The 25,497-nt window shown below is 45.3% G+C and overlaps 2 protein-coding genes across 2 annotated transcripts; one reads left to right on the forward strand and one right to left on the reverse strand.

Moving 5' to 3' along the window:
* The first annotated feature begins 3,261 nt into the window (after nt 1–3,261).
* Nucleotides 3,262–19,217, forward strand: asap3 (ArfGAP with SH3 domain, ankyrin repeat and PH domain 3). Its single transcript, XM_003962725.3, has 26 exons — nt 3,262–3,628; nt 5,929–6,001; nt 7,833–7,978; nt 9,119–9,193; nt 9,969–10,018; nt 10,273–10,396; nt 11,023–11,108; nt 11,369–11,444; nt 11,984–12,070; nt 12,387–12,496; nt 13,037–13,106; nt 13,208–13,295; nt 13,481–13,529; nt 14,105–14,271; nt 14,392–14,525; nt 14,606–14,697; nt 14,782–14,962; nt 15,391–15,476; nt 15,567–15,682; nt 15,768–15,835; nt 16,230–16,337; nt 16,416–16,638; nt 16,745–17,006; nt 17,098–17,308; nt 17,402–17,533; nt 17,653–19,217. Exons 1-26 carry the CDS (start codon nt 3,503–3,505, stop codon nt 17,725–17,727), a joined length of 3,015 nt encoding a protein of 1,004 aa, XP_003962774.2. The 5' UTR covers nt 3,262–3,502; the 3' UTR covers nt 17,728–19,217.
* Nucleotides 19,218–19,844: 627 nt separating this feature from the next.
* LOC105418801 (TMF-regulated nuclear protein 1-like) lies at nt 19,845–25,387 on the reverse strand. Its single transcript, XM_029827148.1, has one exon. The coding sequence runs from the start codon at nt 23,034–23,036 to the stop codon at nt 22,404–22,406; it is 633 nt and encodes a 210-aa protein (XP_029683008.1). The 5' UTR covers nt 23,037–25,387; the 3' UTR covers nt 19,845–22,403.
* Between the last annotated feature and the right edge of the window lie 110 nt (nt 25,388–25,497).

Below are 25,497 nucleotides of genomic sequence, written 5' to 3' on the forward strand. Positions count from 1 at the left end.
CTCTTGGGGCGCTGCTTCATTTTTATGTTCATTCCTTGTCATTGCAATTTAAATGTTTTTTTTAAAATATATTTTCCTCCAAATTCTATGAAAGGCCCCATGAGCGCAGAGTGTGGTGCCTAAAAGCAGGACGGCTGTGATCTAATGAGAAGTGACGTCGCCTGAAGAGGCAAAATTTGGTTGATCTGAAGAGTAACAATGTCGCTGAATTAGCAATTAATAAAACCGGACAGGTAGACAAAAACCACCCCTCATTCCTTGGGGCTCGGTTGCCTCGGAGACTAGCTCACAAAAGAGCTCAGACAAGCAGGAGGTCAAAGTTCAGTGGGTCACATACAAACCATCATGTCGTCTCCCAGAGACCAGTTTTCCTCCCGAACATCTGGTGCCGATTAGCATGAAGTGTCTATTAACAGATGCAACACAACAGCTCGTGTGTTTAACAAGAGGCCGTAAACGAAAACCTCAGACGCCACGTACATACGTGCGCTCGCCAGCTCCGTTGCATCGCACCTCCGGGTACTCGAACAACAGATTTAAGCAAATATAATTACCTGAGCTTTAGCTGGGAGACGTCTGCAGGCCCGGTAGGAGCCAGCTGACAGATCGTGGATGAATGGCATCAACCTGCGGCTAAGCCGCCTTTGTTTTAGCTCATAATGGTGGTGTTATTTTCCACAAGCGTGGCGCAGTTTAGAAGGAATGGTTGGTGTGTTTAGGACCACACACACGTTTATTTAGAGCTGCTCTTTTCTGGTGGAGAAAGGTAAGGTGAAAAGTGTGTGAACGTGAAAGAAGGTAACATGTCGCAGACATAAAACTCCTCAGAGGGGTTTGGAAAATGGACTTCATGAATCAAAGCCACGTTAACTGAAGTCATTTATCCATGAACCACTTGATGCAATTATCAGCTAAATATATATCACAAGCAAGCTTGGGTAGGTGCCGCCAGTCTGGAAAGTCTGTGTTACCTGGTTTTGATAGATGTCAACAAGAGATTGTTCTGCTGGCTCATTGGTGCCATTATACAGATCCTCCACTTGCTCTCTGTGGGGGCCTCACCTCAGTCAAGACATTTTCTCATGTTTATTTCAACCTGAAACTGAAATCTAAAGGGAAAAAAAACCCCAAATCCACTCCCTCTCTTACTCTCCCCACCCTGACCCGCATCATCCAGAAGAGGGTAAGCCTGGGCCTCCTGGCTTGACAGGGGTAGTAAATTGATAGCAGAAGCAGCGGAGCTGAGTCAACAACCAGAGAGCGGAGGGAGATTTTAAAGGGGGGGTCAGCTCCATTTGGGTGCTGGGAAACGGAGAGGAAATACTGGCAGCTGTACTCTTTCCTGGAAGATGTCACTTACAGAACTCTGAGTGTGCGTCAGAGCATTCGGTGCTTCTAACCCCTCTGCAGCCAAAAGGCTTGTGCAACGTGCAGCGACCATCAGAAAGGAGAGAAGAATGGCGATAACGAGGTGCTGCTGAGGAAGGAAAAGGGTGGGGGGTGACGAAAAGGACAATGGAGCACCCAAGCTCAGACAGCAGAGTTCATCATTCTCCCATCCTCTGTCACTCCACCTTCACCATCGAACCTTCCCCCAATCCCACTTCCTGCCAACTTCTAATGATCTTTTTCCTCCTCCCTGGACTTGTGCTCTCCTCCACATGCGAGTGCAGTGCCTGAGCAGACCAGTTTGTTCACTTTCACAAAAGGAGCCAGGCTGGAAGGCTGGAGGACGTACAAAGCCCTTGCTTCTTTACTGCAGGCTGCAAAGGAAACTGAAGGAGGGTATTGTTGCACGCAGAAAGCCCCTGCATTACATCAGCCTGTGCAGGCAAAATAATGAATGCATCAATGCAAAAAAGCATGCAATGACACATTTGTTGCACTTCTGCGCACATTCATATCTTTATCTCCATCTGCACGTTCTCCCTGTCGACACTTTCACACATAGGCCTCCGATAGAACCAGTAAAAGAATGGGAAGCCGATAAAGTGGGTCAGAGGAGCTCTTTCTGTGGCCGTGCATTGTTTGGAGTTTGTCGTGTGCCCCAACTTCCTCAGAAGAGAGGATGCTTTTTTTCTTACTTGGATACGGAGACTTTCCCATTTATTCTTCTGCCATTTCAATGGTGTGTTTCCTCAGCTTGTGCAGATAAAAGTGGGTTTGCTCTTCCAGTGATTTTTTTTGTTTGTTTCTCCGTGTTTCGAGAGGAACATGTTTAAATATTCCTCCTTAATCTTTGGTTGACAGGCCTTGCGTGCGCGTGCACTCGCTCCAAACAAGCCGTGCGCGTACATGTTGGCACGTCAGACTTATTTGTTAAGTGAAAAGCCTCCCGACACAAAAACCAGTTTGTCCGTCTGTGATTATTAAACACTGTCTGACTGTGAATCTGCAACACAAGACGCATTCAGGGACTGGTGGCATTAGGTAATTACAGAGAGCAAATAAATCCACAAAGTGAGTCTGTTTTTTCCACGGATGGATATGATTCAAACAACATGCGGATAGAGCGAAGACCAGTTTTCCTTTTAATTCAAATGTGGACAAATCTGTGGGTTTGTGGTAAAACCAAAGAGGAGCCGCTGCATTTGATGTGGTGCCCTAACATCACCCATCTACACTGTATCCACACTGTGTATTGTATCATGGCCGGAGGCAAAGCTCAGTGATACACCTCTTTCCTCTGTGCTGAGAGACACAACAATGCCAAGCATGCAAGTGATGTTCCGTCTGCAACTCTAGTAGCTTTTTTTTTTTTTTTTTTTAAAGAAATCCTCTCCAGTGCGTGTTCTCTTTTTTTGTTAACTGTGATGTCAGGAGAGGGAGAGAATGGGGAGGGAAAATATCTCATGACATGAAAAGGGAAAAGAAGAAAGCCTTTGGAGGATCAAGCCAGAGGTCCAAACGACTTAAAAGAGATTCTCTGCAAGCACCTGCGGCCCACAACATTTCTGAGCGTCACATTCCATTTTATTAACGGCATTTAAACCTGTAACTTTCGACGCTCAGCGAACGCCTCCTCAACGCAAGGCTAATCTGCTCATCTATTCAAATTCCTCTCCTGGTGCCGAGTGTGTGAAGGAGGCATTCTGTAACCATGGCGACCGCAGCGCGCCCTCGGAGCTCTGCATAGAAACGAGAAAATGAAAAGACTCCGGGAGAGAGGCTCACGAGCACTCTCTCCTCTCGCGCAAACATTCCCACGTGACGCGAAGTTTTGCCCTCCCTCGGTGGGCGGACAATCGCGCGCAGGGGAGGCGCACCTCCACGCGCACACAGACTCGGGGCGGCGTCGAGTGGGAGAGGACGCGGCACCGACTTCGGCCAACTTTATTTCAGTGAAAGGCGACCCGGCGGAGCTTCCTGCGCTTCTGACCCAAACTTCTGGGAGCACAATGGATGAGTGAAACCTCTTCCCTCCGATGGGAATTGCGCGCGCGTCGGAAACTTTGGGTCACGTTTCTCCTCAGTGAGTTTCGGTTCTGTTCGCGCTCCAAACATGCCGGAGAGAATCAGCGTTTCGGAGTTTGTGGTCATGACAAACGAGGACCTGTCGTCCCCCGGGACGTCGGGCTTTCAGTCCAAAATGAGCGACTGTCGGAACACGGTTTCGGTGGTGGAAGAGGTGAGATTTTGGACGCACGGCGCACACGCACACGCACGCACACCTTTCTCTGTTGTTTACCTGTTCGTGTAGCATGCTTCTATTAGCATTACTCGACACATATTGCAGACACGCAGCGAACTTAATAACTTTAATCAATTACTTCATATTTTTGGTTTGAGATTTAAAATAAATACAAATCTGAATCTAGATATCAATCTGCACTCTGGCTTTACCAGATTTTAGTTGAGTGTATTCATTATAATTGTAATTATTTTAACCTATTATCTACTTTAGCACAACTGTGTTGTTACTGTCTTTGTCCAGATTTAATCAGCTTTGCCAGATCTGAAAACAACTGAAGGCCATTGAGGGTTTTTAATGCAGCCAAATAAAATATAGATGCCCTGATTTATGTGGTTTTAAGCTTTTAGGCACTGCTGTTTTCCCAACTATTGCTGTGTTTGTGTGCTCTCATACCGCACACCACAGAAAGGGGGCGCAGCAACACTTGAACGTGCTTGCAGAGGACTAAGGGAGAATGATTGAAGCTGTGTGTGGTCTAGTGACTCAAAGTGTTCAAAAGATAATGGCCTTTTTATTTTTGTGCAACCTATCTCTTTAAGGCCTTTCGAACTCGCACTTTGGACCTGTCACACATCTGAGTGTGTGTGTGTGTGTGTGTGTGTGTATATGCATGCTGGTTAAAAGTTGCTCTTCCGAAAGCTCCCGCAGACAAAGGAGGGAAAAGAAAGGCCGCCATAAAACAAAACATCTGAGCAAACAGTCCTTCCTTCTTGTCTGTCTTCTGACGTAACTGTAAAGTCAAAGATTTGGGTCCAGTTACAGTTTTAAACAGTGCAAATCTTCTGGATAATTTCTCAGATCTATCTGAGAAATTAATCTTCTAAGTTTAGTCTGTGATGATCTGATTGATCCATTACCCGGATGTGTGAAAACACATTCCAAAAGCTGCCATGTTGCAGATTGCTGAGCAGGGATGGAGACAGCAGCTGGAAGATGCATTTATCTTGGCTTAATCACCTAAATATGGCCATGACATACTCAGAAATGCATAGCTGAAATAGCTACTTTGGGGAGGGCCGCGTTGGAATCCCTCACATAGTTAAACCCGAATGTTCCTCTCTCAATCTTTGGTTCTTCTGTCGGCTCTGGTTTGCTGGACCCGGCGTGATGAATGGCCTGGGCAGTGTGTGGGCATGTGTGGACGGTTCATGGACGCAGACAGCAACTCCATTTACCAGCTTGGCTCAACCGCTTGTTACTTATTACTCCCGATTAAAGCAAAGATAAAGGAGAAAAAAAAGGAAAGATAAGCAACGGTTTCATTTCCTTCAGCTGCCACCCAGAATGGGTTTAATTATTGCACAGGCACTTCTTTCCCCCAACTAAATGGGCTTAAATAAAACACTACTGATTACCGCTTTTCTAACAGTGAAACCTGTCATTGTGCTCAGATAAATGAAGGATCGGATGTCTGACGGTGGTGATGACTTTCACCTGTTTGTCGAAGATGTTTGTGTCCATTCTCTGTTTGTGTTTCCAGTGTGTGTGTGTTCCTTAACCTAGAAGCAATTTATTAAGCAAAGAAATGACCTTCCAGTCAGATCAACCACATGTGAAGCCTTTTAATTAGGGAACTAGTACTTAGGGAGTTGACTTGGAAAGACTGGGAGGCACCATCTAACTGGAGCCTCTGTTACTTACTGGCTCATTAAAAAAAAATTTCTGGTGGAGCAAAGGTGGAGCCCAGCCTGATGAAACAAGCGGCCTGTTAGACAAGAATAAACAAGGTGTGTGTGAGTTTCCAGCCTTGGATCAGAAGAGGCGAGTGACCAAAGAAATGTACAAACAATCTAGATTTTTCCATGTCCTGGGGCTGGAAGTCTTGTTTTCCCCACAAAAAAAACCAACCCATTAAAGCCTGGTTTCATTGAGAGATTCGGGCCGCTCGAGCCAGGAAAATGACAGTAGCTGTCAGACAGGTGCAGTGACACCACTCAGGGGTTGCACGTGACTGCAGAACGACCGTGGTGACTCACTGGTTCACCTCTGTCACCTGGCGTGTGAAAATGCTGCCGAGCTGAAACACACTTGCCAGCTCACACCAGTGTCTGTTTTAAACCAGTTACGACAGACACACAGACACACAGACAGAGTGTAGACGTTTGAGTGTTCTTGCATAAGACGGAAGAATGGAAATATCTTCAGTTTCTCACTTGTATTTTCCAAACATGCTTGAAATTGCACTTCCTGTGATCTGGAACCAAAGTTTCTTAAAGGTGGTGCTTTCATTGCAGTCTCTGGAGACGGACCACCTGACGCTACAGAAGATGAAGAAGATGATTAAAAGCATACACACGTCTGGGCTGTGTAAGTCTCCCTCTAATAATCCTCTGGGTAAAGTTCTGCCCATCTCAAAAGTTCTCCTTTAACGTGCACACTCTCATGCACACCCAACCCCCTGCCTCCAGCCTGTATCTTCCTTATTTCCAAACTTTCAGGTCTACTTTGAATAAGCACAAGGAAAAGCTGTTGTAGAAGATTATGGATGTTTGGCTCCAAAAATATGAGGCATGTGATGTTCTAAGCAAAGGTCTTCCTCTGTTATGGAAGGATGAGCTGTTCAGTGCTGGGGGGTGGGGGGTGGGGGGCTCAGCATAATTCACCATAAGGTCTTCTTACGATGACCTCATCCAGCTCATGTGGGCAGTGGTTTTTATGAGTGAGGCCCCTTGTTATGGGACCAGCCTCTGTGGGAGGCAGGCTGATTGTGTTTATATCCGTATTGTGTACAAGTTTTTCCGTGGTGTGTATTAAAATAAGGACTACAAACCTGATTTTGTGGCTGTTTCACACATGAGATGTGAGCGTGCCAGAGGAGCAGACATCCTGAAGTTGTTTTTCTTTTCTTTTTTCAGTGCACACTTGTAAGCCTGCTTCCCATTTTGAGGCATTGACAGTTTTTAGTAAAAGTGAGTCAGAGAAAGCCAGAAACCCAGAATTTGGCACCAGATACCGTCAGGCCCAAGACCGTTAGTGCTCTGTGACAAATCTCCCTATACGTTTTCTCCTGCGTTTAAGCAAAATCATGTGGGTTGGTTCCAGTAAAGCTGCCTCCCTCTACCGTTGTGCTCTTGAACCCCTTAATCAGCCCTCATGAATTTTAACAGACTGACTCAACATGGACCCAGAACTGAGTGCCCCCCTCCCCCCACATGGTCTGATGCTCTATTACTGTGTTGCACATGTAAAAACACACGCAGAGAAATGTTCTCTGCTTTCACTGCATGTTCCCTTAAACCTCAGTCCAACTTTTCTGCCAACACCCTGTTGTGGCCTATAAGACCAGTGTGTGTTCTGGCAGAGATCAGTGAGCAGGGTCGAGGCTCTCAGCTGGTATCTGGTAGTGAGAGGTCAGCTGTGAAATCATCCTTGGAGTTCCCACATCAGTAGCACAATATAAGATAATTATAATTGATTTATCACTCAAAGCGTCTGTAATGAGCGTCTGTAATGAAGGTTAACATTGACATGTGCTGTGCATGTATTTTTATGAACAAAATATCCGTCCTGTACTGCTGATAGTGTTTTCACACCATTTGTGGCTTTGTGAGTGGATGTTTAAGCTGCAGAAGCGCTGCTTAGATTTTCTGGTGGGAGAGTGTGGAATGACACAGCAGCTATAAATTTTATGTTGAGCTAAATTCCAGGAATTTGAATTTAAGGGAAAGGTGAGTTCTTGGCTCTAGATTGCCATGGAATTCTAAAACCTTTAAATTATTTTCCACCACAACTCATTTTTCATTCTTCGTCTCAACTTCAACATCTGTTCTCTAATTCCTTAAGTCATATTAAGTTAATTGTCCTCATGTGTGAAATATCTATTTTTGCATAAATCTCATTTAGATGTCAAAATAAACGGAGGGAATTCCAGTCAGTTAGTTTCCGTCATCTTTTTCCAACTACGGTAAATTCAACAAAGCCCATGACGACACCTGGGGAACTGACCTCTAAGCAGCAGAGAGTTGTGGGCTCCACAATGGGTGGAACCCAGTAATTTATCCCACATGCCTGTCTAGTTAAACTAATCCCGCTCCTCCAGAGCACGTCTCCTTTAAACTATCTGCACATCTCATTTCAAGTGACTTTTCTGCTTATGCTCATTTTGCCTGTGTGTGTGTGTTTGTTTGTTTTTTTTCAGCCCATGTGGAAAACAAAGAACAGTATATCGAGGTTCTGGAGAACTTGGGGAACAGCCACCTGACCCAGGATAATAATGAGGTCTCCACCGGCTTCCTCAATCTGGCCGTGTTCACCAGAGAGGTCACAGCGCTCTTTAAAAATCTGGTGAGGAAAGAGGAGCTCGAACGGTTGAAAATCCACAACCCCAAAAAGATGGAAATAAGAGCTCTAAAGTATTTAGATGTACTAAGCAGAATGTTCACAAAGCACTCTCCCAACATGTTGAGTATATTGCGTGAGCACCCTTATTACACGCATTGTGGAAATGGCTTTTCAGCAGCTGTGCGCTCGTGGAGCTCCAATCTGAAATCTGGGGCAGGCCGGAACCCTCCCACTGACAATTATGGCGCTGATAATTCATCCCAGACCTCCATGCATAACACAACACAACACACAGTCATGCGCTCCCTCCTGCGAGTCAGTCAGACCCTCACAGGGGGGGGACTGGGCCGTGCAGATGGGAAGAGGTGGGTGGTGGTGCAAAAACCACCGCACGCGCTCGCACCCCCCTGCATTTGTAGGTCGTGCACGTTCATCCGTGATGGCGATACGCATGCTGATAATTTGGTTGTAGGGTATTTTCCTGGGTCAATACTCGGGTTGTTTCGGGTGCCAACCAAAGCAGCGTTAGGACTCTGGGTCTTTGTGTCAATATAAATAGGTCAGCTCAGAAGAAATGTTATTTATGTTAACATTTAGGTTGGTTCCAGTCCAACAGGGGTTTAAAAAAGTTGCCTGAGCATATTCTGGGTTTAAAGTTCAGATGTGTAAAGAGGTGATGACGTTAAAAGGCAGAGCGCTACCAGGCTGCATACGGCCGTATTTCTGTGAGGGAAGTTGTGCTAATCGTAAAGCTGCAGCCTCTCCGGGGCCTTGCTGATTGTGCCGTGACTCACATGATAAAATCAGTTCATCTCATTTCCATCCAAACCTCAATTTAATCTCAGGTTCCACTTAAGTGTGCACAAACACTCATTATGTCACAGTCGACTTGGATCAAAAAAATTCCTGTTGGTGCCGCTTATTTTCCCGTTTTTTCTCTCAGTGACTCACCACTTCTCAAAATGACAAAATCGCAGGATTTTTTGGGCTTCCCAGAAACAAGAGTCTGTGGGGGGAAACGGGTGTATGGCAGAGTGCGCGTGCATAAATATTTGCTCAAGCTGCAAGTGATAAGAGCCATCTGTGGCTAATAATGGAACACATTTTCTTTGCTTTTGTAATTTGCTCTTTTTCTTGTTTCAGGTGCAAAACCTCAACAACATCATGGCGTTTCCTTTGGAAAATGTGCTGAAGTCAGAACTCCGAGACAGCCGACTTGTGAGTCTACACTTTGATCATTAAACACCACTATACCTGCTGGTGTGTAACAATGTATTCAGATATTGACATTTACACTATACCTGTCAATATTGTAAAAAAGACAAAAAAAACTATACATATATACATTTTTAGAATTATATTGAATGTATATTTATGAAAACTGCATATACAGTCATAGCTGCTGAAGTTGATATTGCGATTTATAAGCTTTATAGCTTTTGATGATGCATCTCTAAGGGTGGTGCCTGTAAGACCATGTCAAACATGATGTTCCAGTGACTATGGGTGTTTATAATTTTTTTGCAGCTGTAAAAATAAATAAATAAACATGTGTATCAGAGAGGATTCCCCCTTGAATGCATAATGCCTATCTGTCTAGGCTGTAGATGCAGCTGATCTTAGAAAGATTTAGAAAGATTTCAGATAAGACGCATCTGTTTATGCAGAATAATGTGCAAAGTAATGTCCTAAAGCCTAAAACCACAGTCTTGCCGAGAATTGGCCGTGACACCAGACTATTGAGTAAATAGAGGCTAATGCCTCTGTAAGCTCCAGCCCCAGCCCCGTCTCTGAAACAGCCCATCTGAGAGGCGAGTGTTGCTTCACTCGACCTGTGAAGAAAGTGCCAATGTCTGCTCAGATCTTGCTCAGTCGGAGCAAAATGTGAGGATTCGGTGATCATCGGTGAAGGCCTCTGCCAAAACCAGGTCATGTGTGTTTGGGTGTGGTGACTCTTAATTGATGCAGGTTATGTTGTCTTTCTTGTCTACAGGAGCTCAAAAAACAGATGGAGAAGAGTTGGAAGGAGTACGACATAAAAATGTAATGTAACTTTGATGAAGTTATTGCATACAGAGAACCAAATTGAAATTTTATAGCAAGGTCTGGCCTTTAACTGGGCCCCAGTACTTGGTGTAACAGCAGTTTAATCTAATTATAGCTTCCCTCTTGGCCACTCTCCATTAAATGGCCTTCAATAAAACTGATGCATGTCATTTAAAATCACCCAGAAAAAGGGAACAAATGATAAACTAAATCTTTTCCCCATTTTTGCTCGTCCTTCCCTCCCCCATCAGAGGAAAGTTGGAAAAGGAGAGAAAGGAGAAGAGCAGACAGCTGGGTCTGATCAGGACGGAGGGATCGGACGGAGGGGAGGACATGGAGAGAGAGAGGAGGACCTTTCAGCTGCAAATGTGTGAGGTGGGGGATCAGTGCCAGTCTAAACACCAAACCCAGACACCCTTTTTACACAGGCGAGGTGGGCTTGATTTGTGTGGCATGGGTGGTCTTTAAAATATATTATATATATTAGCTTATATTAGCTACAAAGCACGCGAGAACGACGGTGAAGTGCAGGGAAGACTGTTGAGCTATGCTTTTGCATACAGGTGTTGAATTCACAAGGATCTGGACAAAGCTCTGAAAAAACCTTCATCTAACCCCGACTGAGCCCAGCTGCTGAGACAAAGAGGAGAGGCAGGGAAAATGGAATTTCCACTTGCTCCAGACTGTTCCACCCTGCCTCTGCGTGCATGAAAACACAAATATACACCAAACAGAAATGCTCTGCTGCACGCAGCCAGATGGATGCAGACCTTTGTTTTATGGAGCAGTGAGCGTGTAGCTATGACATCCATGCAGGGAATAATCTTCAGTTGGCAAAGTTCACCCACTGTCATCTGTAATTAAATAAGGGATATGATCTTTGGAATCATATAAAAACCAGAGCGAAAACCATTTGTTTGTTTCCTGTCTTTGCTAATCCTGTTGCATGTTTTTGGGCAGAGTGGTTTTGTTAAACTCCAGGTCCATGTTTATGCTTCCAGTATCTGCTGAAGATCCAGGAGCTCAAAGTGCGTCAGGGCCCAGATCTTCTCCAGAGCCTCATTAAATACTTCCAAGCTCAGCTCAGGTCAGTCCCAAACCTTTTTTATTCCCCCTTTTCTTTCCTGCACCTTTGTTTACGGAGTTCTACCTAAACATTTTCACTGAACTTCTGTGGTTTGACTTCTTTTTTACAAGCTATTATTACTGTTGTTTACCTGTTAAATCAGACGTTTCCTGTTGGACTGAGCTGTTTCTACAGTTCAAGCATGTGGTGTTCTAGTTTGCTCGGACCAGGCTGTAGAGTGCCACAGTGACTCAGCAAATGCTGTTTTTTTTCTGGTTCAGTTTCTTTCAGGATGGACTGAAAGCGGCTGAGAATCTCACTCCCTTTATCGAGAAGCTGGCTGCATCTGTTCATACGGTGAGTTCCCAGGAGCTGCTGGTGGTTCGCTGACTACCTGCCTTCTGTCAGTCTGTTTATGTAAAAATCTTAGTCATCCCATGTCTGTATACAGTGTTGTTATTTAGTAACTTCAGGCAGAATATTAGTCAGGGTTAATAAATCAACTCTGTTTCCAAAAGTTAATATTAAAAATATCCCCCATTTCCATCCTTTCTCCATTGCACACCACTCTTGACTGGTTCCCAGTCAGCAGATACTTCTCCTAACTCTTTCTGGAGGGAGTTTTGGAAACCTTGATGTTATGGAAGCGTTAGAGGTTTTTCTGGTTCTGCATGGACAGCGTAGTGATTTGTTCAGGCATGCCAGACCTCAGCCTCTGAGGAGAAAATTCACACAGAAAAGTTCTGTAATGCTTGAGGTTAACTGATTTATGTTCCATTCAGAGCTGCTCACTGGGCTGCTTTAATCCAAACCGTACCTTCTCTCAGAAAAGCACGCCCCCCCACCTCTGTTAGACCTTTATGGAAACCTGGTTTGTGTGTGTGTCTTTGTTTTAGGTGCGCCTGGACCAGGACGAGGAAGTTAAAAAGCTCACACAGTTGAGGGATTCTCTCAGATTACTGCTGCAAGTTGAGGGGAAAGAGGTACGCTCATTCATAACAAACAAGCCCTGTTTACATTCGCAACGTAGTCCAATTACAGTTCAGAATCTAGTTAAAGCAAAGTTTCCAGAAATATGTTTACAGACATAATCTGCTTACATGGCATCCAAAATTTTCCAAATATAATACAATCGACGTGTTATCAGTAACTGTTTTCACAGCTTTCTTAGGCATAGCAGGGGTCATCGGAAACATTATCTTTTCTTGTTAGCTTGCTAGTTGTGGCAATCGGATTACAACCGTTTCACATTTTCATGAGCTTCAGAACTGGAATAAAGAGTTTGATCCTGTATTCCAGGAGTATCTCAACAGGAAGAACTCCGGCAATGGCTACAGCATCCATCAACCACAGGGCAACAAGAAGTACGGAACTGAGAAATCTGGTTTCCTGCTTAAGAAGAGCGACGGGTGAGTGAATGCTGAGTCAGAATTACAGCTTACAGGTTCAAACTTGCATTCCATTATTATAAAGTGATGTAACTCGGGAAAGTAGTTTTGCTAAAACTGAGGACATGAACATCGAATCTAGCGCAGTTGTACCTGGTAAAGATAAAGAACATGCAGCTCTATGTGAACTCCACCTGGTCTTCATTATTGTGAAATGAAAACTCAGGCAGTGCCCCCCTCCTTTCAAACTTTTTGGCAGACTCCACAACTGAGTGGTTCCAAGTTTTGTGTCATGTAGATACACACACACACAAGCACACACACACACACACACACACACACAGACGCACACACGGAGTTAGATTACAGTGCGACACAGGGAGAGGATGTGGTTGTGAGCGGGGAATTGGAGATGGAAGAGGCCACTGACGCATGTTCTGGGTCGTTTCAGTGCTGATCACCATTATTTGGACATTTACACTATCATCACTTAGTCCTGAACCGCCCAAGGTCTCCCTCAAATGATTTTTTCCCTCCCTTTTCTTGTTTGTTGTGCTGCAGGATCAGGAAAGTGTGGCAGAAGAGAAAATGCGGAGTGAAGTTTGGCTGCTTGACTATTTCTCACAGCACGGTGAGGATGTGCGGGCCTGTACTTTTCACCAGGCATGTAAATTCTGATAAAAGTCAGCAGAGATCTATTTATATTTTCCAAAACATGCGCTCGATTTTCAGATCAATCGACCCCCGGCCAAGTTGAACCTACTGACCTGTCAGGTGCGACCGAACCCTGAGGACAAGAAGACCTTTGACCTGGTCACAAGTAGGTTCATTTCTAATGTCTGACCCATGACACTTTCCACTCTGCATAACATCACTCAAGTGTCATCTGGGGTCCAGATGTATGTTTTTCTTCCCGCTGTTCATGTTTTCACCCCTAATGGGGTAAATTGCTCTCTCAAACTGCAGCGGCTGCATTACAACACCCTTTTTTTTGCTTCTCCACAGATAATCGAACATACCATTTCCAGGCAGAGGACGAGCAGGAATGTCTGATGTAAGTGTTGAAACAACTGTCGTTTATAATTTACACTGCCTTATCTTCTGGTTTCAGGCTGTTTTAAGCATGTTGTTACACGTCATTCCCCTAGTTTTTTAGTGCTTGGTTTTAAAAGGGAATGTACACAATGGCTGCAGTGTTATTGCGGTGAAGAAAGGCTGAGGATGTCCTCCAGGCGCCCCCTCTGACCAGCTGGAGTTGGGTGGAACTTTTTCTAGCCACTGACAGCCAGCAGCAGAGCTTGATTGTGTGTTGTGGGGATTGAGGGAAGTAGACGAATGTCTTTCTCTTCCTGCCCTTCCCCTGCGTGTGGGCCTCCGAGCAGCGCTTTTGATGTGAAGTGCTCTGAGTTTGGGGACAGAGAGATGGAAAGAGTTGAAAGGAAAAAAAGTTCAGGGTTCTGGAGATGACAGAGGTCCAGTATGAGGCTGGAAAACAGACAGAGAAAGAAAGCTGAATTATCTCCGGATACAAATTCAAAACACATGTGGGATTCCTTCTGATCCTCTCGGGAATGATGAACTTTTAATATTTATTGAAGTGCTTTTGTACTGTATGTGTGTGTATATTAGCTGGGTGTCCGTGCTGCAGAACAGCAAGGATGAGGCCTTGAACACAGCCTTGGTTGGAGACCAGCTTCACCTCCAGGACAGTGGGCTCCAGGAACTCTCTCGGGCTATCATAAGTGAACTTCGACAGATGCCTGGCAATGACTCCTGCGCTGACTGTGGAGCTCCAGGTTAGAAAAAAAGATAAATCTATTGAATTGAATCTCTTTTACGACCAATTTTCACAACTGTAAACATTCATAAGCTCAGGCAGGTGGACTCATGTCTCCTTTCTGACCTGTGCACCTCAGATCCAACATGGCTGTCGACCAATTTGGGCATCCTGACCTGCATAGAGTGCTCTGGCATCCACCGAGAGCTTGGCGTCCACTACTCGAGGATCCAGTCACTGACTCTGGATCTCCTGAGCACCTCTGAGCTTTTGGTAATACATGCACCAAACATTATATTTGATGTTCATTGAACTGCTTTTGTCTGGAACCCTCTCTTTGTATGTCACTGCAGTTGGCTGTAAGCATCGGCAACTCCAGATTCAATGACATAATGGAGGCATGCCTTCCAAATGACTCAATCAAGCCCCTGCCACAAAGTGACATGTGAGTCTGGCAGGAATTGTGATTGTTTAGCAAATAAGACTTGTCAAATGTTAATCTCTTCTTCCTTGCACACTGAACAACAAGGAATGCCAGAAAAGAGTACATTGTGGCGAAATACGCGGAGCGTCGTTACGTCATGCGTAGAGAAGAAGCAGACCCGAGCCGGCTGTATGACACTGTGAGGAGTCGTGACCTCACCTCTCTCCTACAGCTCTACGCTGAGGGAGCAGACCTCAGCAAACCACTAGTGTTGCCTGACGGTCAGGTAAAGAATAAACATTTCTTAACATGGGACATGAAAAACGGCCCCCTTTGATGTCTGTTTTTAATTTTTCCCTCATCATACTTCCCTCTTTCCTCTGCTCATTTCCATTAAGCTCCATCTTTTCTCCCGGTCCCTCTTCTGGCTCAGAATGAGCTGCACATCTGACAGTGCTGACTCAACCGTGTGTGCTTGTGTGTGTATTTGTTTGTGCTAGTTGTCCTTGGTTTATTATTTCAGCTTTTAGGTCAGAGCTCATGTCTCTAGTGGACAAGTGAGCCAGGCTCATTGAATTACACAGAAACGTCCCATAAACATACCCGTTTTGCTGTGCAAAAGCAAATATTTGGATGTGCATTTAGCCAAATCAAATTATCTTCAATGTACCGTAGATGACAGGGCTCAACTTGCCCTCTTTTTTCCCATTGAAGGGGGTGAAAGAGACGGCTCTCCACCTTGCCGTGCGCCTTGAGGAAAGGAGCTCTCTGGCACTGGTAGATTTCCTCTGTCAGAACAGGTCAGACCCTGCACAAGCAGTCACATGGATCATTCAACTTGCTCAGGAGTTCTGCTGATGCTCATCACCGTCTGTATGTTCACATCACAGCAACTGTCTGGAGAAGAGGACAGCAGAAGGAAACACTGCACTCCACTACAGTGTCCTGCACCACAAGCCAGAGTCTCTAAAGTTGCTGCTCAAATCGAAGGCATCCCTGCACACAGGTGCAATTTTAAAAAATGTTAAAGAACTTTTTTTTTTGCTTGGTGCTAGTTCACCAAACAATCCCATCTTTCTCCTCTACAACAGTGAATTCTGCAGGAGAAACGGCCCTGGATGCTGCTCGGAGGCTTCAGCACTTGCAGTGTGTCGACCTGGTGAGGCGCTTTTTAATCATCTGTACACTTTAGTTTAAAGTCATCTTCAATCTCTTGGGCAACTTAGAGGGGGAAGGGGGGGAGTACTTCCACGATTGGATAGGATTCCTTGTGATCCTTCCTTGTGCAGCTGAAGTCACTCCCAGGATAAGAAACTCTATCCTCATCAGGCCCCGGTGTGCATCATTCATAAACAAGTTTTATTTTCTTACCAGCCATCTGCCTCTCTGAATCAGACCTGTCTTCTATCATATCCTGTCTTTATGGTTTTTGTGTGTAGAGGAAAAGAACAGGAATCTCGTCCATTTACCTCAAAATTTCACATAGAATAGAAATTTTGTAACATTTTGTTTTAAAAGAGAAACTTATTTTTAAGTGTGTGTGTGTGTTTTAGTTGGAGCTTGCTCACAGTGGGAAATTCAACTCTCAGATCCACGTGGAGTTTATGTGGGAGACACATTCTCAGGAGTTTTATGACAGCGAGGATGATCTGGATGAGAGGGTAGGTTTCTGCCTTGCTGCCAGAAATATCTGGAGATTTTAAGTAATTCCACATTTACAGCTTTCCTCTTTGGAGCAGGTTAGCCCATTGCCCAAAAACCGCTCCCCGCTTTCATCTAACGGAGGTGGTGGAAGCTCCTTTGCCTGCTGGAGCACCAACAATTGTCCCAATGGTGGAGCAGGAAGCAGACCTTGTCAAACCTATGAGAATCTAGAGTTCCTGTATAGAAACCCTCCAGCCAGCAGCGCCCTGTCTGGAGCATCAGCACCTCCGCCTCTGCCAGCTAAAATCATTCAGAGAGGTGGGTTGAAATTTAAAAAGAAATCTGTTTTAAGTCAAATTATCTTAAATTCAGTGTAGTGTAAACCTGATATCAATGTCACTCTTTGACTGGGTCTCTTCCACAGGTCGTTCAGACCCCCAGATTTCGGTCACAGCACAGGAATTCACTCCAAATCCACGGCGGTCCTCTAACCCGCCCTCCCACTCTAGTCCACAAACACAAACCAGAAACACATCTTCAACCAGCACAGAAAGCCAAGGCCAAGGGGGAAAACCACCCAAGTCCCCGCATGGACAAGGAGGTCTGTTCAGGGGACAGAAGCAGAGCTGTGAGAGCCACACTGGTTCTCAAAGCTGTATCGCTCAGAACCACATTGGGCCTGTCAGGTGAGACAGCAGTGTAGAAATCTGGCAGCAGGTCGTGGTCAAGTCTGCAGACAATTTGACGGCTTGTGATTTTTGTGTTTAATTTCTGCAGTTCGGAGAAGACGACCTCGTATCGCCGCACCAGTAGCGGCGGAGGCAGCCAGGGTAAATGTAGCACACCGTCTCCAAGCTGTGTGGGCAGTCAGGAGGAGCTCTACTGCAGCTTAGTGGGAAGTGGCTTCACTCAAGCACCGGTTTTGGCACCCGCACAGCCATCCTCACCTGTCCAGGCCTGCATCCCGCGACCCCGCAGGAATGCAATGGTACACGCACACACACAAACTTTTTTTTCCTCTTGTATAGTCTGTTTTGTTTTTCTATGAATAATCAGAAAATTGAAATTGTGTGTGCTCCAGGTTTCTGGCAGCAGGCCTCATCACAAGCTGGTCAAGGCTCTGGTGGACTGCAGAGCAGTCAGTTCTGAGCAGCTCTCCTTTTCAAAGGATGAGATCATCGTGGTTACGGCCACTAGTGACCCCCACTGGTGGGTAAGTGTAACTGCAGCGTCAGGATACCCTAACTCTGCTTCCTGCAGTCTTATAAAGTAAGAAAACAACACTCAGTACGTTTATCGTCACGTGATCATTGCACCCTTCTTTCATGACAGGTTGGTCACATTGAGGGGGACCCGAGCAGGAGCGGAAGCTTTCCTGTCAATTACGTGCACAAACTGACAGACTGAAAGGACACTAAAGAGGAAAATAATTCTATTGCAATAGGATCATAACAATATACCAACTGGAAACTCTGGATATTCCCCATGGAACATGAGTTTGGAACAATACCACAGTAATGGTACAGCACTATGCTGACAAACAACGGGGGAACTGAAGGCTTTCTTGGCTACACGACTTCAAGCTTGCTTGCTCTCTCCGGTGGACTACACTTTAGCTCTAAACGCAGTTCAAATCAAGCCTATAATATCATATAGCCAACTATATAATTTATCATTCTAATATTAGCTCTTTACCTGGTATCAAAAATGGGAAAATGTCTAAGGCACTTTAAAATCTCTAAGAACTGTAAAAATGTATGTAGCAAGCTCCTTTAAAAGGAAGAAGCTTTTTTTATAGTAAAAAGATGTCGGACTGTAGGTGCCTATACCCAGATCTCTGATGAAAAGATTGTTAAAGATGAACCCCAACAGGCCCGAGGACCATCACTGAGGTGCAGGAGCCAAGTCTCGTCAGCAGCCTATGGGCACATATAGACCATCGCATTTGACTCTGGCGCTGCAGTGGTTTTGGGTCACAGTTGCAGGACAGCAGATCAATACCCGAAAGCCCTCCCGACCTGCAATATGATGCATTTTAGTTATTGTGTGAGACGAAGCATGCAGAAAGGAGCAGAGAGAGGTTTGGGTTACTGCAGTGTTCCCTGGTCTCGTCAAGATTTTGACCTGAAGTTCAGACGTCCCCAGTGAATCTGTAACTGGAGTGGCTCCGGGCACAGCTTCCTGGCTGCAACAACAGCGAAGGATCTAATTTCTGTTGGCTCCAGGCATCTGTCTATAGAGAACCTTCAATAATGACTCTGTGGGTTGTTTTTTAAAAAAAGAAACCCCTCTGTTCTACCAGGAAATGGCACTTAAAGTGAGCCTGTTGGTCACCCCTCAGCAATAATGAGTCCAGTGAACACACGCTTACTGTGGACTCACTCACACCGTCATTCACAAGCGCAATTGTACTTAAATTTAGTCTTCAGGATTATTTAGGGAAGTGAGTTCGGACAAGCGTGGCTGTTCCTAATTTTATGTTAATGCGCTCAATAACGCAACCAGGCTGTCGTGTGCACGTTTTTCTATCCACGTTTTTCTATCCATTAGTCATTTTAAAGACCTAATGGATAGAAAAACGTGCACACGACAGCCTGGTAATATGGTTATTCCAGTCCAAAGGACAGTTAGAGGGTCGTAAAAGAGTAAAGAATGGCTGCATAATCAGCTCAGAGTTTTTTTTAGTGAAGGTGAGCGTCTCTTTGTAATGGTTGTTTGCTGGTCACTGTTTCTGCTTATATTTTCACTGATAATTCAACCGGAAGACCCCAACGGGGGACAATGATAACCAGTAGCCACTGTAAAATGTAAATATTAAATTAATTTCAGTAAGTATATTTGTAACATACACATAAACCTGTTCAATAAAGTGGCAGTCATTTTTTTATAGTCTTAAATTATTTGATGTTTTTATTTAGAGTGACTTGTATGTGCTCTGTATGCACTCTCTGTCCCTTTAGGCATTTGTCCATGTCTTTCTCTGTCCCTGCTTCTCCTGGTCTGGACGTTGCTCAGCCCCATTCCAGAACGATGAAATTCCAGCCGGTCGATTACATAACAAGCCGCCTCGTCAGGCCGGTGCACAACGGCCAATACAACCCACCGATGATGTCGTCCACTTTAGTTATATTCCCAGTTGCGTAATTTATAGTAACATACGGATAATCTATTAAAAAACAAAGGTAATCCTGGAATAATCTTCACAATGACATGTTTCCCATTTCAGAGGGTACTTATTAACCATGTCAGGTTGTGATGCATCTGCTGATAGAATAGCTCAGGCTGGATATAATGGAGGCTGCTCTAAGAGCCGTCTGATGTGCCCGTCTAAAAGCTTTCTGCAGGTTTAATGCTTTTCGTTAAGTGGGCAGCAGCAGAAGCATCAGCCTAATGCAACTTCACAAACCCTCCCTGCAATTAGGAGCACTTGGAAGTGAGATGATTTTCCAGTAATTCTGCATTTTCCACCTAAACACTGTTATCTAACCCAAAATAACCCGCTGAGAAAGGAGCTGAGACTCTCTAGTAATTCTGTTCCTTTATTTTAAATTGGTCTATCATACAAAACCTGATCGCGTTAACAAGGAGATCTATTAGTAGACATTTACTGGTGTGTTGTAGCTCTGGAAATCGGAGGGTCATGGGTTTAAAATGTATGCACCGGACAGCAGAACATTCACTTTTGTACTGAGCAGCAGAAAGAAAAGCCTGAGCTGTTTCTAAAAGCACTGACTTTCAGTTCAGATGGTTTCAGTTTTAGTTTCTAATCCTGAAAAACAGCCTAATGGCATGTTGCAAATTAGGATTAAGGCTAGGGAATGATACAAATAACTCATATTAAAGTAACCCTGTGAATGGGTGTAATATTCCACAAATAAAATTAACATCCATAATAGCAGAAAAATGCACGACTTAATCAAAAATGTGTGGTGAATAAAGTACATAAACATTTGGTGTCCATCAGAAATATACATCATACGTAACAACACATCAACAGGGACGAGACAACATTCCTGTCAGTGCAGGGCTGAGAATGCACTCAAGCATTTTTAGATACTTTCTATTGGTCATGTGACCTTAAATCTATTAGCAAACTCCAGAAACGATGGATAAAACTGGATCTAACGTGGGTTTAACGATGCAGCTGCAGTGTGTGTTTTGAAAGAATAAGCAACATTGATTACATTCATTCTGCAAGTGGGCCCAGAAATCTTTGGGATTGTCTTTTTCATTCATGGAAAACAACAATAATGTGCAGTCCAGCGGCGGTGCGCGAGTTCTCCTGCTCAGATATTGGTGCGATAACCTTGGCCTTCCGTGGTTTTGTTACTTCCATTGCTCAAATGCCGTATAAGGCCTACAGAGAGCAGCCTGGCTGGCTGTATAATCAGGTACATTACAAGTGTGTACAGGCTAAACTCTAACACTATCACTAACCTGGGACCAACAGGAGGGCCTTCGAGGCTTTCTAGCTTAGCTGAGCATGTTTGAGATGTGCACAAAGACGGCGAGCAGTGCTTTCCTTGGCCATGTGGAATGCTTGTATACAGTCGAGGTTATGGACATTCAGGTTACCATGGCTATTAGTCATGAGGACATTTCGACAGTAGCGTTTAAAAAAAAAAAAAAAAATCATAGTGATCGTCGAAACTGATCGCCGAAGCCCTTATTGTCAAAACAGGATTAAGCAACTGAAGCTTTATTCTGACCCACATTTAGTCCTAGATTCGCCTCTGTTTTGTTTTTTTACTTTCTAATCAAGCAGCAAAGCCTCAATTTCCCTTTCAGCCTTGTCAGAGAAATCTCAAATCACTTTAAAATAAAGTGGAGAGCCAATAAAAAGAGTAAAAGAAGCGCCAGCCTGAGGTTGTGCAGCCAGAGGGCCCAGTAACTGTTGCACTGCAGAGAACCCACACTGCTGATGCCACACGTGCCTTTGTTCATTAAAACCTGCAGCAGGATTGGACGCGTCCCTCGTCCATCTCCATGTTCATGAGCCAAAAATAGCTATCCCTGGTGTTTTGGCTGAGCTTTTCTACGCACGCACGTATGCGTCTGCAGCACTGAACTGCTGGAATGGGCAGATACAATCAACCACCACAGATCTAAATACAAAATGAACGAAGAAAGGAAGCGAAATTAGGTCAAAAAATTGAAATCTATACACAGTCTTCAGGCACCTACTGCATAAGTGACAGATAATGTGCAACAGCCTCACGCTTATTTGAACTTCTCAGTATTCCACAACAAGTACGATGCTAATGAAGCTGCTTATGTGCATTTTGGACACCATATCTGTGACATTCCATCCAGCAGTGTTTTTCTCTAACGCATGCATGGCTTAATGCTATCTTCCGGAATCAATACTTTCCCCACACATGCAGCCAATTAGTTGTAAAGGGCTGTGTTGTGCTATCAGCACAGCAGTTTCATGCTCCGCTAAACACTCTCTGGTTTGGTGGAGGCAGATTTAGGGCAGAGATGAGCGGTTGCTAGGTGACTAGATCAAGGGAGGCCACAGGTGGGATCATCCCGGCACAAAAGCCTCCATGGCTCCCTCGCTGCCCCACTGCTGGGCTGCCCAACAGCAGCGGTCGTGGCGCCAGAGCGAACGCTCAAAGACGCCAAGGCACATTTTTTGCTACCCCTGCGTCCCCGCACCCTTGCTTTTATGTAAGGATGCGGCAGTCTACCAGAGCTTGACATTCTATCACTCTGCATGCTGCCTCTGAACATAAGAGTTGTCCTCCCACGCCACCTGAAATGACTCATCCATGCACCACGAAGAGAACGATCTCTACGCTGCAAACAGCCGAGCGTCTCTGCAAACCTGGGAGACATCCTGCACGCTTCCACTGGCGCGATGGCCGTGCTGAACAGAACCTTCCTGCAGGAACACACCGGAATCTCTGCCAGCGTGTGTGATGATTATAGGCACTCTAAAGATGTGGAGGACCAGCCTCAGGATATGAGAGCAGAATCTGAAAGCAGCCATGTTGAAAAGCAAAAGCTAGAGAACAGAGATGTGTCCTTATGTTATTATAAAGCACAAAAAGTTAAAATGCAACCCCCTCCCCCGTGATCTATTTGAGTTTCACAGGCCACGGGAGGCATGTGCGGAGTCCCAGCATGGAGGAGAAGACGATGGTGGGTCGATGCTTTTTGAACCTCAGGCCTTTCTTCAGCCGCTGGCTGTTCTCGGCCACGTACGTTTCCCCCTGCTGGACACTGCCGGATATCCGCGACACCAGCTCCCCGTGAACCACCACCTCCTGCTCGGAGCGCACGAACACCTCCCGGAGCTCCTCCAGCCGGCGCTCCATCTCCCGGATGACGCGCTGGCGCTCCTCCACTTCCAGGAGGCGCCGACGAGCCGCCTCGAACTCCATGCTGGAGCTGGGAGTGACGAGCTTGGATGAGGGCGCCGTGGCGGAGGCGGAGGCGGGGTCGGGACGCGCCAGCAGAGCCCCCGACACTCGGCGGAAGTCTCCCATCGAAATGGAGCGTCTGGTGGCCGGAGAGGCCAGGGCGAGGAGGGCGTTGGAGGACGTGGACGGCGACATGGCCGACGGAATCAGAGGAGGGGACGGCGGTGATGGAGTAGGTGAGCCAGGTGGGTGGAGGTTAGGATGCGGGTCCTTGTTTTCGATAGCCGCGGCTGACGCGATGTCGCCGCTCGTGTCCTCACCGCAGGTGTTTCTCTGCAGCCGCTTCATGGCCCTGCTCGCCCTCCTCCTGCTCTCGGTCGTCCCGGCTGTCGGTGGAAATGTTCCCCTCCTGCTGCTCCTGCGTCAGAGCGGCGATGTGCAGCGGTCCGACAGGAACCAGCTCCATTCATTAATAAGAGGTCTGAGCCGGCTGAGTGCTTGTGCGGAGCCAGGGAGGGGCCTGCATGTCTGCAGATGATTGGGCAGCTCGCCTCGTTGCTGCTGATGCTGCTGTCGTCTCTTGTTTTGTTGTCGTCATCTTCATTTTAGGCCTAAACACGCCCGACACTCATCTGCCCCCCTCTCCCTCCCACTCTTAACTCATTTTCTGCCCCCTCTCTCCTTCCACCAGCTGCTAAATTTCCATCTTTCTCCTCTTCTCGTCTGCGGTTGCCCCTAGCAACGCCCTCTCTGCATCAGATGGCGCACACAGGAGGGAGGGTTGATGCTCCAAATTCCCTCTCCCATTTGTCACTGTTGCTCTTTAGCATCCTCACCCTTCTTTGGTGTGCATGCTCTCCCACATTCATTCTGGTTCTGACCCATTTAAAGTTTCCGTTCCTTCAACAAAGCTTTAAGATTCGCAGACTGTTTGTGACTGATGCTAACTCATTAGCTCACAAGGTGGTCATACGTGAATAAGGCTTTTAGGACAGAGGTGTGTGTGTGTGTGTGTGTGTGTGTGTGTGTGCGTGTGCGTGCATCAATACAGACCTTTGAATTTTTTATCCTTCACTTTGCTCTTGGCTGAATTGCACCAACGGTTCCTCGGCTTTTAGCTCCGTAGCTCTGAGCGGAATCACCGAGACAGAAGAATTAGGGCTGCAGATGAGTGAAGCTCATTGATTAATCACTGATCCATGTGCCCGTCCCTGAAAGGTCAAAACTCGAAGACAATCACATCATTTCTTTAGCATAAACTCTGATGTGTGCAGCAGCTCTGTTTTTCAGATGTTTAATCTCCAATTGTGTAATAGATTTTAGAGATCAAACAGGCCTCAGATCAGGGTTGTTTTTTTTCCTCATGATGCCCAAATCTGGAAGATTCCTGCAGTTGCACAACCTTTAAACTTTAGACTAATCCAGTACGCTGTGCACGGATCCGCATGCACAGATCATCGTCACTGAGCTGCCCTGCTCGGCTTTGCTGCAAACAGATGTAACTGAACACGTTTTTAATCACAAACACCACAAAATGTGCAGGCTTTGTTGAATATGCAGACTTCATTTCAAGCACGATTTAATATCTACATAATGCAATGAATCAATTTTTGCTTAAATTTTTTATATATTTACTGCTTATCTGTTTATAGTCATATCTTAATTAACTGGAAGGCAGCACTCAATCTCTTGACCTCAGATTAAAGATAATCTGGGTTGTATGAAGGTATTTGCTGCCTGCACATCTGTGCCTTCACCTTGTCCTGTATAAAAATGTCCCTCGTTCACACACATGTACGTGTGTGTGTATGATCAAGCAATAAGACTATATTAGTTACATATACATTGGAGGCCGTACATAATCACCAACATCTAATTTGTGTGTACACTTGTGCTAATTTAAGGTGAATTATGGGTGACATTTTTTTATTACCAGCGGGTTGATAAAAGATAAATGGGGGCATTTTATGTATGCATTTGCAATTTTAATAAACGCACAGGGATGTTTGTTTGGTTTTTAAATCTACATGTCAAGAATGAAGCATCTGACGACACCGCAGCTGCAATCACATCCACTCTGACATGTAAGAAAAAGAAAATGACGCCTTCACTGGAGCGATGACATCAGTGAAGACAGAGACATCGACTGAACTGTTTCTCTTGTCCTCCTCGGGGACAAATAACGCCCACGATGGGACTCTTCATTTGCGTTGTCTTCAATATCAGTTGCTGCACGCGTCTTTGAAAATACAGGAAGTCATTAATTTTAATGTGAATGACTGGAAGGGGATGACGAAAATACAAAGCAGTATGCCAAAGGGAAATATATGCAAGTCTCAAATGATTAAAAGACAAATAGTTCTGAAGCAGTGTCTGATTAAGATTATGCTGCAGCGTTCAGTGCCGTTAAGTGACTTCTTGATACTATAAGGCAGATTGAGGTCCACGTCAAGACAACACAGTAAAAAGATGATGGAGAACAAGGGGGAGCTGCTTCAGGCAAGAAGACGCAGATGGAGAGGCAGGGAGGGAGTGACATTTTAAATTCAGGTGCGAGTAAATCAGTCAGCTGTGATATAAGTAAGAAATACACCGCTGCATTACAGTGTTTTTTTTTTTTTTAAAAAGATAGAGGGTGTTGCTCTTGGTCAGCTACAGGTTTTATGATCAACGATATTAAATATTGATCTTTGTCTCCCCCGAGCGGACACCTTTGGAAAAACGCATCCGTTCATAGGCCAACCAGTAAATGCTGGTCAGGTAGATTCTTAAGACGCAATTATCCATTAGAGGATATATATTAGTCTAA

This window comes from Takifugu rubripes, chromosome 2 (genome assembly GCF_901000725.2).
Source record: "Takifugu rubripes chromosome 2, fTakRub1.2, whole genome shotgun sequence".
Classification (NCBI taxonomy): Eukaryota; Metazoa; Chordata; class Actinopteri; order Tetraodontiformes; family Tetraodontidae; genus Takifugu; species Takifugu rubripes.

What these genes read in the sequence shown, in the direction of transcription:
- asap3 (XM_003962725.3), top strand. Translation starts at nt 3,503, where the DNA reads ATGCCGGAGAGAATCAGCGTTTCGGAGTTTGTGGTCATGACAAACGAG. An exon ending in TTCAGCTGCAAATGTGTGAG is followed by an intron (nt 10,397 to 11,022) that starts GTGGGGGATCAG and finishes TTATGCTTCCAG; the next exon opens with TATCTGCTGAAGATCCAGGA. An exon ending in CCCCTGCCACAAAGTGACAT is followed by an intron (nt 14,698 to 14,781) that starts GTGAGTCTGGCA and finishes CTGAACAACAAG; the next exon opens with GAATGCCAGAAAAGAGTACA.
- LOC105418801 (XM_029827148.1), bottom strand. Translation starts at nt 23,036, where the DNA reads ATGAAGCGGCTGCAGAGAAACACCTGCGGTGAGGACACGAGCGGCGAC.